The sequence below is a fragment of the Plectropomus leopardus genome, chromosome 15, assembly GCF_008729295.1.
Source record: "Plectropomus leopardus isolate mb chromosome 15, YSFRI_Pleo_2.0, whole genome shotgun sequence".
In the NCBI taxonomy this organism is placed as follows: Eukaryota; Metazoa; Chordata; class Actinopteri; order Perciformes; family Serranidae; genus Plectropomus; species Plectropomus leopardus.
Genome location: NC_056477.1, coordinates 10093478 through 10109968, shown reverse-complemented (window position 1 = coordinate 10109968; position 16491 = coordinate 10093478). Strand labels below are relative to the sequence as shown.

The window sequence follows — 16491 nt, the reverse complement described above, 5'->3', positions numbered from 1 at the left end:
ATTTTGTCTCTGTGTAGCTGTTTTGCCCCTTTTGTAGTTATTTTGCATCTCTCTGTTGTGTCTTTGTTTCTCTTTGTTGTCATGTTGACTCTGAGGCCATTGTGTGTCTCTCTGTGGTTCTCTGACCCTTTTGAAGTTATTTTATGTCTCTGTAGTGGTCTTGTGTCTTTTGTGGTCTATTTGTTTCCCTTTTTGGTCATTTGAGTCTCTGGGCCAGTTTTGTGTCTCTCTGTAATTGTTTCTGTCTCTTTGAGGTAATTTCTGTTTCTTTAAAGTCATCGTGTCTCTATGTGGTTTTTTTGGCCCCGTTTGTAGTAATTTTGTGTCTCTTTGCAATTCATTTGCATCTTTTTGTTTCCCTTTGTGGTAATTTTGAGTCTCTGAGGAAATGTTTGTCTTGTTGTGTTTTGTAATTGTTTGGTCTTTCTGTGGTCATTTTGTACCTCTAATTGTGTCTCCTTGTCATCTAGTGTCTTTTTGTGGTTGTTTTGCCCTTTTTTGTAGTTATTTTATCTCTTTGCAATTCCTTTGCATCTCTTTGTGGCCATGTTGTTTCTCTTTGTCCACTTCTTGCTCATTTGGAGTGAAAACCCTGAAATTACCACATGGCTGAAACTTGATTTTAGGTTAGGGCAGTCACCCAATTATTTTAAATGTTTCTTTTTTTTTAAATTCTGACATGTAATTAAAACTGATACTAAATGAATTGCTAACAGTAAAGATGAGTACAGTAAGGACATGACACGTCCTTACTTAGGCTGGTAGTGCTGTGATCAAGTCACATAATCACAGCACTGCGGAAATTCAATATGTGTTTGCCTGACTTTACATTAACATCAGCATGTTTGTAGTGTATTCTAGACACATCAATAGGAGACATGAGCTGCTCAGTTACTATGTAAACCCTAGTTTCACCAGTGTAAAGTGACTACGCTGCAACCAGCAGAAGTGATAATAGTGGGAGGCCTAATTTCAATGGACAGAACATCTCTTTTATATTAATTTCATTGCTAAATCAGTACACAAGTGTAGCCTCTATTCACATGAAAAACCAGTAAGCAAATGAGCCTGAAGTAAACGTTACACAGATAAGTCTGTCAAGCAAGTTTCTCTACCAGACAAACAAGTTGCCCAAGAGAGAAACTTCTAGTATACAAGGCTCTAGCGGTAAAAAGTAAAGACTACCACCTAGTGGCCATGTAAACTGTAGAAAAAGGGTCAGACTGATTTGTTGGTTACAAAAATATTCTGAAAACTGAATCAAACATTTTATATCAGACAAAGATAATAAAGAAGTTTATAATGTTAGTTTACTTGATTGTGTTGTCAAGAAACAACTTTCAATTCATTTGATTAATGTATTTAATGCAAAATAATGAAAAATAAATCCAGTATGGTCTTGTACAATATAAATCTCTTAAAAGAAAAGTATAATCAGGCCCTCTCACCACAACCAATAATAATAATGACGCCAATTTAAGGGGAAAATAAAATAAACAGTAAAAACAGTAAAGTCAAGTAAAGTCCAAGTAGAGAAAGTGCCTCAAGCGATTAAAACCCCAACAAGAACCAGTGTGGATGAGCAGTTGAAACAGCACTGTCATATTTTGAGGTGTTTAGGGATGCACCACTTTTGCTGAAACCTCAGCCCCTCACATTGCATACTTTCTTGTCCATTCTTTGGCTACTTCGTTGTACCTAAGGGGAAAAGAAAGGCAGAATGAGTTGACTGTTTCAAGTTTTTCCACATTCCAAATGCTTTGGCTTTGATACTCACTTTGGTCTGTCTGTTTTGTAGAGACGTGCAATGTCAGGTACAAGCGGATCATCTGCATTTGGGTCACATAGTAAGGAGCAAATGGATAATAAAACTGAAATAAAAAGAATAAAAATTAGTATGCAAACAGGCTTCAATTAAAAAAAAGACTTTCTAAACTTCTTAAGTCACTCTCCATAATCCCATTTTAAATACAAATTGACAAGTTTTGATTTCATGCACCTCTATTACAAAATCCAGTTAGTTTATATATTTGAGGGAAAAAAAGTGCATTTTTAGCCAATTCTTTCAACAACAATATTTGAACATCCCCCCATTTACTCCCCAAATAATACAGTTCAAAAACTGCAATTTCACAACTTTCAAAGTGACAAAAGTGCACAGGATGCAGAGCTTCATTTTTGGATAGTCATACTTGAAAATCCTGTAAACATGCATTCCTAGAGGCTGAAAAACATTTATTTGAATAATCCAGTTTTGGTGAAAGCATGATGGATTGATTTACAAAAGGGATGATACTGCCTTGCAATGTCTGATATAGCTTGATGTAGACATAACCATCTTTGGCATTCCCTCCAAAAGCAATGTTTCACCCCAACGTCCTAATTTACCCTTCTGCATGTTTTCTTGTGACTTCTGATTCCGGTAAATCTCTGATACAAACCAGATCCTACACAGTGCTGTTGTAATCCTATACTGTTGAATACAGGCAAAATGAAGATATTAGTTACCTTTTGACACCGTAAGTGCAGGTGACCACTGTCCCCTCAAGATGTCAAGGCAGATGCTACCATTGCTATTGATGTTTGGGTGATAGATTTTTGTTGTAAAGGCAACCTATGAAAATAGAGATAAAGTTAGATAAAAATCATTCTGTTCTTATGTGATGTGCTGCATCAATTATTATTAATATTATTATTATTGATTAACCATCTGTTCTATAAAATAGTTAAGAAAATAGTGAAGACCTGTTATCATTACATGATGTGCTTTTCAGCTACTCAGTCTCTAAAGATAAATAATCTTACCTTTGGTGGTTTAAAGGGATAGTCTGTGGGAAAATGGAGCGAAAGAAAGAAGACTCCTCCGTGATATGGGCTGTCATTCTGAAATCAAAAGGAAAAGTATTATTAAATTATACCTAGTGCTGTATGGTACAAAATACTATTTGCATTGAGAGAGCAACCATTCACTTAGAGTATTGGTTGCCTTTTATTTCTATAACATTTACACTGCTTATACTATGTATTTCCCCTTTTTCCTATTGTCTTAGTAATGCCATGGGCTTTAGAGAGTAACACTGGGATAGAGTGTGCCAGTCTATGCTTTCCATACAGACTAGAAAGGGCTGTAAACTCAACATAAAACACTATTGTCCTCTAGAAATCTAGAAGAAGCTTGGTTTGAAAAAAAAAAAAAAAAAAAAAAAGACATTTAGGATAATAATCCAGAAAAATCTTACCGGTCCCATGATGGTAGCTTGCCAGTGAAACACTACAAGAAACAATGATGAAGACACAATTAGTAAATACATTATTCAATAGCAAAGCCCGACACTGTAACACAGTCGCCAAAGAATAACACATAAAACAAGAGCAAGACCGGTAGATTACAGGATTAAAAATGAAGACAACGACAGTTGTTTGTGTATGTGGCAGGTATTCACACTTACTGTCGTCCCCCACAGGTCCGGCTGAACACGAAGCTGGAGGGTCCTTTCCAAGGTCTTGTAACTCCTGTGAAAACAGACAAATATTTCAAGAGTTTGACAGATTCCTCTTCACTATAACGGTAGAAGACAGAATAATCGAGTTTACAAATGATTTAAACTGTGAACTAACGTAATGAACGACTCACTCAAACTTCCTTGAATTACATAATGTTGAAAAGTAACTTAGCCAGTTACACAGACGCGCAGGGCGTTGACACTGCTCGTTTGCTAGGTCAACTTTAGCTGGAAGTTAGCTCATTTAAGTTTAACTGCTTAGCTAACTGCCTTCTGTGTTCTCGCCAGTCACACAAATATCGGACTTTCTGGCAGTAAACCCTGCCTTACGAATTAATTAACGTCTTCTATCGCTACATTATTCACGAAACGCTGGCACAACTATATGCTGCTAGATGCTATTAAGCTAGATGGTTGGCTAGCTAACGTTAAAGCGACATTTCCGCATCCAACCAACCGTTTCTGTAACGTACATTAAATAAAATAAAGACGAATACTCACCTTCTGTAATCTTTTCACGGACATGGTGAATCTTCCAGGTGGATTAAGCGAAGCTGTAATGTAAAGTTTGACAGCTGTCAGCGACAGCTACGCTCACTTTATGCCGACTCGGTGTTGTTTGTTTTGACAAACTGATTATTTCTTTTGTTTCCGCGTTTATGTTCGACGACGAAGAATGGAGCGGTGCATTCTGGGAGTTTGAGTTTTCAGTCCAGCCACATAAAGGAGCCGTGCACTGAAATATGCGACTATGGTTCATCCGCGCTTGCACGTAATAAAGAGTAAACTTTGTAAATACAGTTTAAGTTTAGAACAAAACTGTAAAATTCCACAATAGTATGATTATTAGGTTCTGATGATATATTGTAGGCTATTAAAACGGTTATCATTATTTCCCAATATTGCACCTTTAGACCTATACTTCAAATATAGCTGTGGAATATAAATTAGTAAGTTGACTAGTAACCACAGCTTTCAGATAAATGTATACATATAAATAAGTGAAATAAAATGTACAAGTTTTCCCTCTGAAATGTGGTGAAGTAGAGGTATACTGTGGCATGAAAAGAACAAGCTCAAGTAAAGTACAAGTACCTCAAATTCATACTAAAGTGCAGTACTAAAGTAAATGCACTTACTTACGTTCCCCCACTGGTGTTTAGTGTGGCAGTCACACAGTGGTGTAATACAGTTGACTCTGATATATTTTTATTCTATTTCAGATAGATACATTCACAAGATACATTCAAAATAAATCTTTCGCTGCATGTGTTTAGTCCAAAGCAGTATTTAAATTTTATAACCCCCCCCCACACACACACACAAAAGAAAGTGATTAAAAATGCAATCATAATCATACATAAACTACACAAACTGCCATTATTACTACCAGTTCTAGTACAGTATTGTATACTGTATGTGTAGTTGCTTTACTAAACAGTTTAGTAGGAGATTAGTTTTAAAATTTTATTCATTTATTTATTTTGACCCCCACTGTATATCCCTCTATTCTTTGCATTTACAGCATTAGAGAAAGTGTCATTCTCCTGTATGTGTTACCTTAACGTCACAGTTATGACTGATGTCTGACCTTTGTGGAACACATTTGAATTGGACAGACCTGAATGCTGCTAAACTTCACTTGTTCGATGTTTATACATTGCTCTGGTGATTAAAGCCATAAATGAATAATGAGCTGTAACTATGCTTCTGTTAATGCAGGAGTATTTTGAGGGGTCAGCGTGAGGAAGGATGGATAGATTACATCACCATTAGCATAAAATATTGATATATAAAAACAAAGCAAGGCATTTTTATTTTACCTCCCCTACACTGAGGCTAAAACAACATTTAGTTATTATGAAATGGCTGCTAAAATGTACCAAAACTGACTGCAACAAACTCACAAAAATATACAAAATATTGATTTTTTTTTTTTAAAGTTACTTTACAGTAATGATACAGAGCAGTAATAAATGTCCCCAAATTTATAAGGGAAATAAAAGTGCATCACAGAATATAATTAATCAGAGGTGCGGGAGAGTTAGAAAGTCTTTGATTTAGATTTTAAAGTGACTAAAATTGGGTTGTATTCAGGATCATCTGGAGGCCGGCTCATTCTGCCTGCAGCATAGTAAATCCAACGTGGTGTTTGGTTTTCACTTGAGGCGCTTCTCGCTGACTGCTTCCTAAAGATACTGGGTTTATATTCTCAAAACATATCACAAATGTATTTTGGCCCTAAGCCATTAAGTGATTTATAAACTAACACCAGCACTTCGAAAGTTGTTCTATAACTTACAGGAAGTCAAAGTAAAGATGTAAGAATGCTTCTTGCAGCAGCATCCTGAAAGGGTCTGCAGGGATCTGCTGGGTAAACCAAACAAGGGGCCTTTGCTTAAGTCCACCCTGCTGAGATGAAGGCATGAAGGAGTTTCTCTAAATCTTTTATCAACTCTGAACTTCTAATATTTTCTGTTTGTAGAGGATAAAAGTTTTATGCAATTACTGCCTTCATGTGGCTGCCGAAGCTCAAATCTGATTCTGTCATAACATCAACATTTCTAACCAAAACTTTCATCCTTGTTGTCCAATTGAATCATAAAGTTAGTTAATAATTTGCAGGATTACAGGATTTGTCTTAAAGGGGGACTATATAAGGGGTTCAATCATAGAGGCGCAAGAACTGAACTGAATAGTGACTGGCTCCGGTTCATGATTACACATGACAACAACAAAGTCCCTGCTTTTCATACAACCTAAATCAACTGAAAACTATAGTAGACAGCTGTACTCCATTTTCCAGTCTATCAGAGGCTGATTTTAGCCACATCAATTAAGTCCCATCTAAAAAAAATCAATATCACATTCAGCATTTGCTATATTTAGGGTATTTCTGGTGCTTTATCTTTGTGTTACACAGCCTGTCCCAGTAGTGAAGCTGTTTATGGTTCACCTCCTCATTTCATTAGTCATTAGTCAAGCCAGACTGAAAATGGTCAAAAACTCAATTTACATTTAAGACATGGTTGTTCAGTTGAATTTAAGAACCTTTCTCAATTATTTCCCAATAAAGTTAAGATGTAAGGTGGCCGTATTTAGTGTGGAAGCAGTATCTAGGTTGCATGTTATTCAGGATGCATTAAATGACTTTGGAAAAAGTGCCTGATACGAGCGACCCATTTGCAGCACATTCACTTTTTGAAAAAAGCCACAGCACACGAACAGATGATTACCAAAACAGATGATAAGGAAACAAGGAAAATAATGCAAAGATAAGATGAAATATGGATGTCTGTTGACTCAGCATCCCCCAAGGCTGTGACATCTAATGCTCTTTGGATTACTAATATTTTATCTTTACAAAGCATATCCATGATGGCTGTGCATTATTGCATTTCTGATATTGTAGCTTGCAGGGAGATGGAGTGGCCCGAATGTTTAGGTCCATCTTGCAGAGTGCTGAAGTCCTGAGAGAGCAAAGGAAAAGCCAAACATACAGGCAGATACAGTGCATAGGGAGGGGAGCCACATCTGTCATCTTTCACGCCTGGACTGCTGCATACCTCAAAGCCACCGATTGCAGCAAATTAAGACATTTTCTGTGTATTTATCCATCTATCTATTTATATCTGCAGCACTGGATGCATTGCATCACATGAACTCATAATTCCTAACATATTTTTTACATCTGCAGTCAGTGCAGTCACTTACATAGAAATTGCTCTTAAATACAAGCGATGAATTTAAGTGAAATATCCCATTTTATGCAGGTGAAAACCTAATTTTTAGCTCCTTTTCATCTCCACAACTATTGCGTTTTATTAAATAAATGCTAATCTGGTTTCTTTGGTAAATGCAGCCCTCTGACCTTGCTGGTTGTTGATTGATGTTTTATATCTAAAGCCAAAAACAAGGAATCATTTTTATGAGATCTGTTTTATTCTAGTTTTGGAAGCAATTTTGCTTTTAATTTTCCCTCTCCACACATTTCATCCTTGGCAGTTTAATCGAAGGTAGTTAATCATTAAAAATAGTGGGTTAGGCGCCACGACTCTGGCTCAGTATTTATGTTAATGATCACGTTCTGATTATTTTTTCTGAGACCTTGTTGCTCTAAGTATGAAAATAACATGATGTCAAAGAACAAACCATCAATAAGCCTTGTTGTGCCTCATCAATAACACACATGTAAACTACAAAGTCATTTCGAAAAAAGTCAGGGCTGCTCTAATGCTCTAACTGTGGTGTAGTTGAAATGTAGCTTTTAACCAGATGCTCATACATGAATAGCTCCTCCTCTACAAAGATTGGCACCTTGTTGACTGTCATGAAGTAACTAAATTTACCTAATAAATGTAGTGGTGTAAAAACTACAATATTTGCCTCTGAGATGTAGTGGAGTAGAAGCATTAAGTAGAATAATTACTAAAATAAAGTGTCTCAAAATTTTACATTAGTACAGTACTTTAAGTGAATGCACTTTGTTATTTTCCATCACTGATTAGAAGTAAATTCATAACATACCGCATGAATTATATATTATTAGTGGAGAATGTATTCAGATATTTTTTTTCTTTTGTATTCCTTTTAAAAAAACTAGCAACATGTAAAAAAAAAAAAACTTCATTAAATATAAAAGGGTAAAATGTTCCTCAAATGTTGGAAAGTAAAATATATGTACAGTGTATGCATAAAAGTATTACTATGCAGGCAAAAGATCTCTGTCTGTGGTAGTATATTATATAATTGGATAAGCGCCTACTGATGCATTATAATGTCAGCAGCACTTCAATGTTGTAACAGGCTGCCACAGAGCTAATTTTATATTATGTTGGGTGGTTAAATTCAATGCATAACTGCATTGAATTATATGCTCTTTGTAGGTTTTTCCGGACCGTGGTTGAGAAGAACTATAAATTAGTATAAAGACTAAATATTCCAATAAAGTAGGTTCCTCAGGAAGTTTTAAATGTTCTGAGTGACTTTCCAGTGAATATCCCATGTAACATTTAGTAGTGCCACATAGAGCAATACTCTGTTACAAAGTCTTGTATTCAAAATTGTACTTTATTAAAAGTACCAGTATTTGCATCAGAAAATAGAGTGTACCAAGAGTAAATATTATTTGATATGGCCCATTTTAGAATAATGTAAGCCTATAATATTATTAGATTATACTTATTGATAGATTAATCTAAATATAGCTTTAATGTTGCAGCTGGTAAAGGTGGATCTTATTTTAACTGTTTATGTCATATTTCATCTGTTGCTAATATCAAATTTTGCATTACTAATTTAAATCAGTAACTAAATTTACCAAGTAAATGTTGTGGAGTAAAAAGTACAATACTCGCTTCTGAGATGTAGTGGAGTAAGTATAAAGTAGCATAAAATGGAAATACTAAGGTTAAAGTACAAATACATTAAAAATGTACTTAAGTACAGAATTTGAGTAAAGGCAGTTTGTGAATGTAATTTGTGTTATCCACATATTTTTAACTATTGTTTTTATTGTATTTTACATGTTCAAAATAAAGCCATAAACATGTTCTTGATTATTTTCCACCACTGATTAGAGGTAAATTCATAACATGTAGCATACATTCTATATTAAGGACAGTAGTGGGAGATGTATTCAGATATTGTTTCTTTTGTATTCCTTTAAAATGCAAGTAATAAGTTAAAAGACGAGAAAAACTTCATCAGAGGTAATTTCCTCATAAAAGTTGGTAAGTATTATCAGCAAAAGTATATGCATGCAAAGAATCACTATGCAGGGAAAAAATCCTCTGTCAGGGCTACTATATTATATAATTGGATGAAAGCCTACTGATGCATTATCATGTCAGAGGCACTTTAATGTTGTAACAGGCTGCCACGGAGCTAATTTTATATAATGTTGGGTGGTTAAATTTACTACATAACTGCACTGAATTTTATATCACCTTTGTAGGTTTGAGTAGTTTGTAGTTGAGTATAACTATAAAAGAGGATGGACATGAAATACAAAACACGTATATAATACAAGTTACTAGAATGTTGTGTGTGTACTTAATGACATTTCACTGAATATTCCTTCACGTTGATCTGCAACATAGGGAATATTTTCGAGAGACTTTCTTAAGGTAAACCTGACCAGTTGAATGTTATGTTTGGCACATCTTGACCTCTGATAAAGACTGCAGTTGCTAAAATATCATACTGCAAGTTTATTTTATCTTGACTTTCCTTTCAGTCCTAGCACATCACTGCAGTGCATATCGGTACAATATGAGCTGGAAAAATAGCTGCATGTCTCCAAAACGGGTTGTAATTTATTCCTCACACGCGATTGGTCATGGATCGATGCGCGTTCGCGACGCTCCGAGGTGGCGCGCCCGTGCTTCTGAGCATCGTTTGGAGAAGAGGAGGAGAGGAGAGACAGAGACAGGGAGCTGTACCACACCAAGTGTCCGCCGAATGTCTGCCTCCTTACGCTGCCAATGAACAATCCTCGCATTCCTATGTCTGCCAGTTGACATACTGAACGCGAAGGACCAGGCTTCCACCTCTGCGCGGATTCAGGACTCCTACAAGCGGGCTGCGCGTTTTTTCAGGTGAGCCCCCCCTCCTCCTTCTCCTCCGGTGACCGATGTCGCTGTGTTGTCTGTGTATTTACGCGCTATTCGTGGACGATAACGGGCGGTTTTTCGCGGTAGCTGTCCAAGGTGCTAAAACGGGCAGCGGCTTGTGTTAAGAAAAACACAGTGTAGTAGAGATGACGGCCTCATGTTGGGAGCAGGTTTCATGACTTCGCTGTTTGCATGCTATAGGCTATTTAGTGTTGCAGACTAAACCTCCCAAGGATGTCGTGTGGGTGTCGTACGGGGAGGAAAGAATGGTGAAGCTGTAACGTGCATACGGTGTCCGTTACATTTGCACAGTCTTTTGACTATGGCTGCTCAGCCCGAATAGATGTAGTATCTAAGCTGCATTGTGCCTCCTCCAGGGATGTTTTTTTAAAAAAAAAATTGTACTGCATTTATTGTTGTCAGGGTCCGGGTCTTCACTTCACCATGTCTTGCTATTGCAATCTTAGGATGCAGAGTCGGTGTGAGACGCGAGGATTGCTGCTGAGTCCTCTGATGTCAACAAACAGTGGGAAAAAAATATTACAGGTTTTGTGCACATCTGATAAAAGAGTCATACGTGGTACTAATCACTGCTTCTCAAGTTGAACTTTTGCCCCATTCACCAGGAATTCACATTGTACAAGTAACCATAGCCTGTGAAAAATCAACTCCCTTTCTTTAAAAAAATGTCCTTGTCAAGACCTTGTGAGATGTGGACACATGTAGCCAAATTGGGGCTTTGAACATTTGCTTCATGTTAAAAACATCAAATATGTTAAAACATAACCCAGGCCACAAGTTATGTAAATTGTTCCCTTCACGGCAAGGTAAGGGCAAGTCACGTTCAGGCTACATTGTTGTTCTGATGGACAAAAATATCCATTCTGTCCGCAACAGGAGCACCTGACATTTCCTGTGGCAGATTTACTTACTGGATCATGGCACAGACCAACAGCGGTGGGCAGGGGACCAACGGGGTAGCGGATGAGTCCCCCAACATGATAGTGTACAGAAAGGTAAGGCTGCTGCTATTTTTAGTCTGCACGTGTGTGTGTTTGTGAGTGTGTGAGCGTGTCTCTCTTGCATCAATTTACTTGACGATGAGCTTTGCAATGGAAACTGGTAATACCAATGGCAAGACAGTGGTTGTTGTGCCATGGTTGATTTAGGATTGTGATGCAAGCATGGAGAGAACATGCAATTCTCCCTCTCACAACATGCATAACATGCAAGGAGATTGATAGAGCTCACACACATGCACACAGAGTAAGACATGCTGGCATGCAGACATTTTCCTGTTAAGTTAAACCATCAGCTTTTATTGCTAACATGTTGGAGGATGGATTTTTAACTGACTGACATTAATGGAACCCAAAGGAAGCCACAGGCTTTATTCACCATTGTTCATTACACTGCTAGTGGTGTATGTCTTCACTGTTAAATCTGCTTCTACATTAGAGAATTAGAGAAAGGGAGGGGAGTGAACTGGCCCACTGCTGAGACACCTTAATCCAGTACTGCTCCAAACATCAAACAGATTAATACAATAATAATCTGCAGGGAAGATAGTGTTTGTTTACTTTGAGGCTTGAGGTCCAATTAGTTTCTTTTGGATACTTAACACCTGCAGTGCAAAATATTATTACAGTTTATATAGTGTATATAGTTTATACAAGGCTGTGTGCATTGTTCCTCATGTGCACTCAATTAAAGGCCCAGTGTGTAGGATTTACAAGGATATGTTAGCTGACATGGAATATTATAAAATAAGTATGTTTTCTTTAGTTTACAATCATCTAAAAATAGTTGTTGTGTTTTTGTTACCTTAGAATGAGCTGTTTAATTTACATATCTATCTTTTTTTAATCATTTATCAAAAATTTATAGGTTTCAAACATCTTGCAAAAGGACTACAGTTGAAAATTAGCCTGATCGATAACACTGGCACGTTTACAGAAATGTCAGTTTCAATATTTTATAAATGTGAAAAAATATTTTATAAATGTGAAACTTTGCTTTACACTTAAATTTTAATGGTTTACATCAGTAGGTCTGGTTGCTTTGGAGAGGAAGAACCCTCTGCAAATGATTCAGCTCCTGGTATAAAACTAAGAAACATCTGTATTTTAGGTTATCAAAGCACACATTAGCAGGTGCTGGGCTAATGGCTTGTCTGTAACACACCAAACAGCGTTGGAAAAATACTGATATGTATAGCCTGAAACTGCTTTATTCAGTGTTTTTACTGGTTTAAATCAACGAGTCCATTTGTTTTGGAGAGGAAGAGACCTCTGGGGATAATTCGGCTCCTGATAAATACCCACTGAATGCCCGGATCTTAAATTATCAGAGAAAAAAGTTGAGCACACATTAGCAGGTGCTGGGCTGTTATCTCCATCATGCCAAACAGAAAAGTAAAAGCACTGATTTGTAAAGTGAAATTCCTTTATTCAGTATTTTTACTGGTTTAAATCATCGGGTCTATTTGTTTTGGAGAGGAGGAGACCTTTGCAGATTTGGCTCCCAGTAAAAACCTCAGAACAAATACCATTAAATGAATTCTAACCAGGAGAAGTTTAATCTGTTTGCCAACTGTAATCCCTATGCATAGCTAGATGCCACTGAATCCCCCTAAATCTGACACACTGGACCTTTAAGATTTATATACAAATAAACCCTGCTGTAAATTGCTTTTGCTACTGTCTCCCTTGCAGTGCTGTTATTGTCATAGAGTTAGTGAATTTTTCTCTGTTTTAGTGTGAACCACTATATTTCTTCCAATGCCTAATTCACTTATCCCAGGTATCATTATTGCATAATTAAGCATGGCTGGATTCTAACTTGTGGTGTCCTTCAAAATGCATTAAACACCTACAATGTCACACCAGAGCAACAACAACTGTATGTGTGGGCAGTGTAATGTTTTACTTTGCTCTAAGATGCACCAATGAAGTGATCATTTTCTCATCTTACTTGTGGATGACTCAAGCGTTGAGTGAATTTCTTCATTTCATTCTCTTCACCCTTCAGCAAATGCTCCCATTCCATCTGCGACAGCATCTGCACACCAGGAAGAGGATACGCTTAGCATGATATCATAGATTGACGGTCTTTTATAGCACTCACAGCGTGTTAGGCAATATTACTGCCAGTGTGGGACAAGATTTGCTGGAAGTGCCGCTATGCTTGTAGCAGGAAGGTTTCAGAAAGGTTGCTTTTTTATTTTCAAAGTCACAGTTTTCGGGATCTACCCAAAGCAGGATGACTGGCTCAGATTGTTAAAAAAGTAGGCCAAATGTGGAGGATAATGAAGATAGATGTAAGGGACTGGTTTTATCATTCTTTATGATTTTAATTTGTGAAGACATCAGAGAAACTCATGTTTCTTATTAAATTTCATTTTAATATGAAATGGTATCAAAATATGCTAAGGCAGGAAACTAGTTGCATCCTGTATATTAAATATTGATTTGAGGTCTCCCCAGCTATTCAATTACATGTGATTCCTCTTCCTTTTTCCTGCAATCGATCTGACAGTCCTGCTTTTTCCATCAAGCCATGAGGAATCAGTAGGAGCAAGTATGCAAATAAGAAAAACATCACGCGTGTTTACTTTGCAGCTTTCATCTTCTGCAACCAGACTTAAAGATCTAAGTGAGAGATTTAGGGGGATTTACTGGCATCCAGCGGTGAGGATTGCAGATTGCAACCAGCTGAAACTTCTCCTGGTTGGACTTTTTTCAGGGGTGTTTGTTCATGAGGTTATTTACCATGAGCCACATTATCCACAGAGGTCTCCTCTAAAAAACAAACAGGCTAGGTGATTTAAACCAGTAAAAACACTGAATAAAACAGTTTCATGCTAGAAATCAGTGTTTCTCTTATGTTGTTTGGCATTTCGGAAACAGGCTGTGAGCTTAGTGCCTGCTAATGTGAGTTTAAATTTGTTCTCTGATCATTTAAAATCCAGACATTCAGGAAGTTTTTACCTGGAGCCAAACGCACGCAGAGGTCTCTTCCTCTCCAAGACAAATGGACCCATGATTTAAACAAGTATAAACACTTGATAAAGCAGTTTCAAGCTACAAATCTGTGTTTTTCCAATGCTGTTTGGCCCAAAAAACCCCTGTGTTTTCTGATTCTCTCATCTCAGAGGGGCTTCTTACTTGAGTGGCCAATGGAAAAAGGTAAATTGCTAAGACATAAATTGAAGACAAGGACCTGCACCCTATGTTATTTTAGGTGACAAAAACTCCAAGATTTTCATTTTTAGGTGATTAAACACAAAATAAAACATAATTGATATATTATCTTCCATCCCCTTAAATCATACACACTGGACCTTAAAGTGTTGTTTTTCATTACTTCAAAATAAGTAGCCAAGAAAGATTTTAGACTTCAGGAGCTGTTTGTTCTCAAATGTTTGGTCAGACTAATATCTTAGTCATGAAGCTTTCCCTACATCATCCAATTCTTCACTCCTCAACACTTGACCACACATGGGCGCAGCTTGGCTGTGTACGCTGACTGACCTAGATACACTGCAGAATGAAAGAACATGGTGAAGGCAGCAGGGATGAAATCGTGTTTCTGGAGTGGAGTTTTAATTCGAAACTGCCATTGGACGAGCACTGTCTATTAGATGTGTGGATATCGCCAGGATGAACAGGTGCCCCAAATGCTTTTAAGATGGAGATGACTTGGCAGAGGTGTTGCAACCCACATTGACTGGGCAACGTTAAGATGATGTTCTCAAGTGGAAAAAAAACATGCTTTTATGTTCTGTTTTGCTGCTCAGACATCTTGTGCAGGAATGGCATAAATACACAGTGGAAACTCTGTAAGAAGTGTTGATGTTAAAGGGATAGTTCAGACTTTTTGAAGTGGGATTGTATAAGGTATTTATCAATAATCAGTGTATTGCATACAATGGATGGTGGTAAGTAAGCTAAATTGATAGTTTTTTCACTGTTTTTTTGGTCATTAACAGACATAATAACAGACATAATCTTGTTGTCTGTTTGCTTTTGTGTTGTATTTTTATCGTAAAGCACTGTAAGCTGCATCCCGTGTATGAAAAGTGCTCTATAAAAAAAGTTTATGTTATTATTATTATGTAACTTTTGCCTTTAAAAAGGTTAGTCTGGATACACCAAAGTCACACACTAAGACAAACTAACTAACTGATGAAAACAGCATTAAACCAGCAGCTCTTGTGTTCAGTGTGCTTAAATTACTTTTTTTCTTAATGGGGTCTGCTGGCTTTGACGAGAGCATAGATGGGGAATTGAAGCCATTAACGGCTTCCCCCATCGAGATGGGCTGTGTTAAGGAAAGAAGAAGCAGTGAAAATACACTAAATATAGTATACACTTAAACTGATATTGATTTTTTTTTTAGGTGGGGCTTTTTGTAGGTGGCTAAAATACAATTTATTGCTGACCCCCATCCAAAGCAGTACATTGCTTAGCTTCCACTAGCGTGCTTCACCATACTGGGGGAATGCCAACTGCCATTTACTGTATGTAATACACTGACTATGGATAAGTACCTCATACAACCCCAGTTCAAAAAACCCAAACTATCCCTTTAAGCAACTGAATGCAATCATTTGATAGTTGCTTGTGGTGTATAGTATTGGAGGGATTATGTAATATGAACAGAGGGAGCTTTATGGTTCAGGACAGCAGATAGTGGTTTGATAGTCCTTCCACTGGGACCATTACTACATCTTTTCACTCTCTCAGTCTTTCTCTCTCTCTCTCTCCACCACTCCTCCACTCCTGTCATTAATGTCTTAATGAAAATGGATGGTGAGCTGAGGTGTTGACCTGCTTGCTTAGGAGAAGCGTGCATAGATGTCTGTTTCTTTCAAGGACGCACAAGCACTTTCCTCCAATGCATTCACAGATCTATCAAAAATATAAATGTACAAGTACATGCACAGTTACATTTGGAGACACAGATGCACAAAGACACACACAGCTGGCTCCATGATAATTATCGACACACTCGCCGGGGACTGTACTAACAAATTATACATCAAAATTCCTCTTTTTTTATCAAGAAAAGCCAATAAAACGTTCAATGAAATGAATAAGTGGATGTGCGCTTCATGTTGGAGGGTCCGGTTCATTACTTACCATATAAAAACCTTTGTGATGTCTTGCTGCTCTCACATTAAATACGTCAGGCTTACTGTATGTCATCAAGTATACAGTATGTGTGAGTGTTTTTTTCATGCCTGCTCAGATGTGTGCATCATGAATAATGCCGTGATGCATGTGTGAGCATGTGTGTGTGCTGTATGTAGGGCGAATGTTGCTAAGAGAGAGTCGTGAATTTTTTATGCAAGCCTAAAACAGCTCTGGCGA

At 37.2% G+C, this 16491-nt stretch overlaps 2 protein-coding genes across 3 annotated transcripts in view; one reads left to right on the top strand and one right to left on the bottom strand.

The window, feature by feature from the left end:
* Positions 1-1348: 1348 nt before the first annotated feature.
* LOC121954558 (ubiquitin-conjugating enzyme E2-17 kDa-like) lies at positions 1349-4152 on the bottom strand. Its single transcript, XM_042502138.1, has 7 exons — positions 4005-4152; positions 3450-3513; positions 3240-3271; positions 2806-2883; positions 2509-2614; positions 1778-1871; positions 1349-1698 (listed from the first exon to the last, which is right to left on the bottom strand). The coding sequence occupies exons 1-7, from the start codon at positions 4026-4028 to the stop codon at positions 1653-1655; spliced, it is 444 nt and encodes a 147-aa protein (XP_042358072.1). The 5' UTR covers positions 4029-4152; the 3' UTR covers positions 1349-1652.
* A 5672-nt stretch (positions 4153-9824) lies between these two features.
* Positions 9825-16491, top strand: part of rgs7a (regulator of G protein signaling 7a) — a 65886-nt gene continuing 59219 nt past the window's right edge. Inside the window, exons 1-2 of one of the 2 annotated variants that reach the window (XM_042502494.1) lie at positions 9825-10102; positions 11015-11133. In XM_042502494.1, coding sequence (XP_042358428.1) covers positions 11056-11133 — 78 coding nt within the window. In that variant the 5' untranslated portion in view covers positions 9825-10102; positions 11015-11055. The remainder of the gene's footprint in view (positions 10103-11014; positions 11134-16491) is intronic. The other variant, XM_042502495.1, reaches the window with a different exon arrangement.

Bases quoted from the DNA above. Each gene is read 5' to 3' on its own strand.
- LOC121954558 (XM_042502138.1), bottom strand. From the start codon at position 4,028: ATGTCCGTGAAAAGATTACAGAAG. The intron at 3,514-4,004 runs GTGAGTATTCGT...CTGTTTTCACAG, and splicing joins CCGTGAAAAGATTACAGAAG to GAGTTACAAGACCTTGGAAA. The intron at 3,272-3,449 runs GTAAGTGTGAAT...TGTTTCTTGTAG, and splicing joins CGGACCTGTGGGGGACGACA to TGTTTCACTGGCAAGCTACC.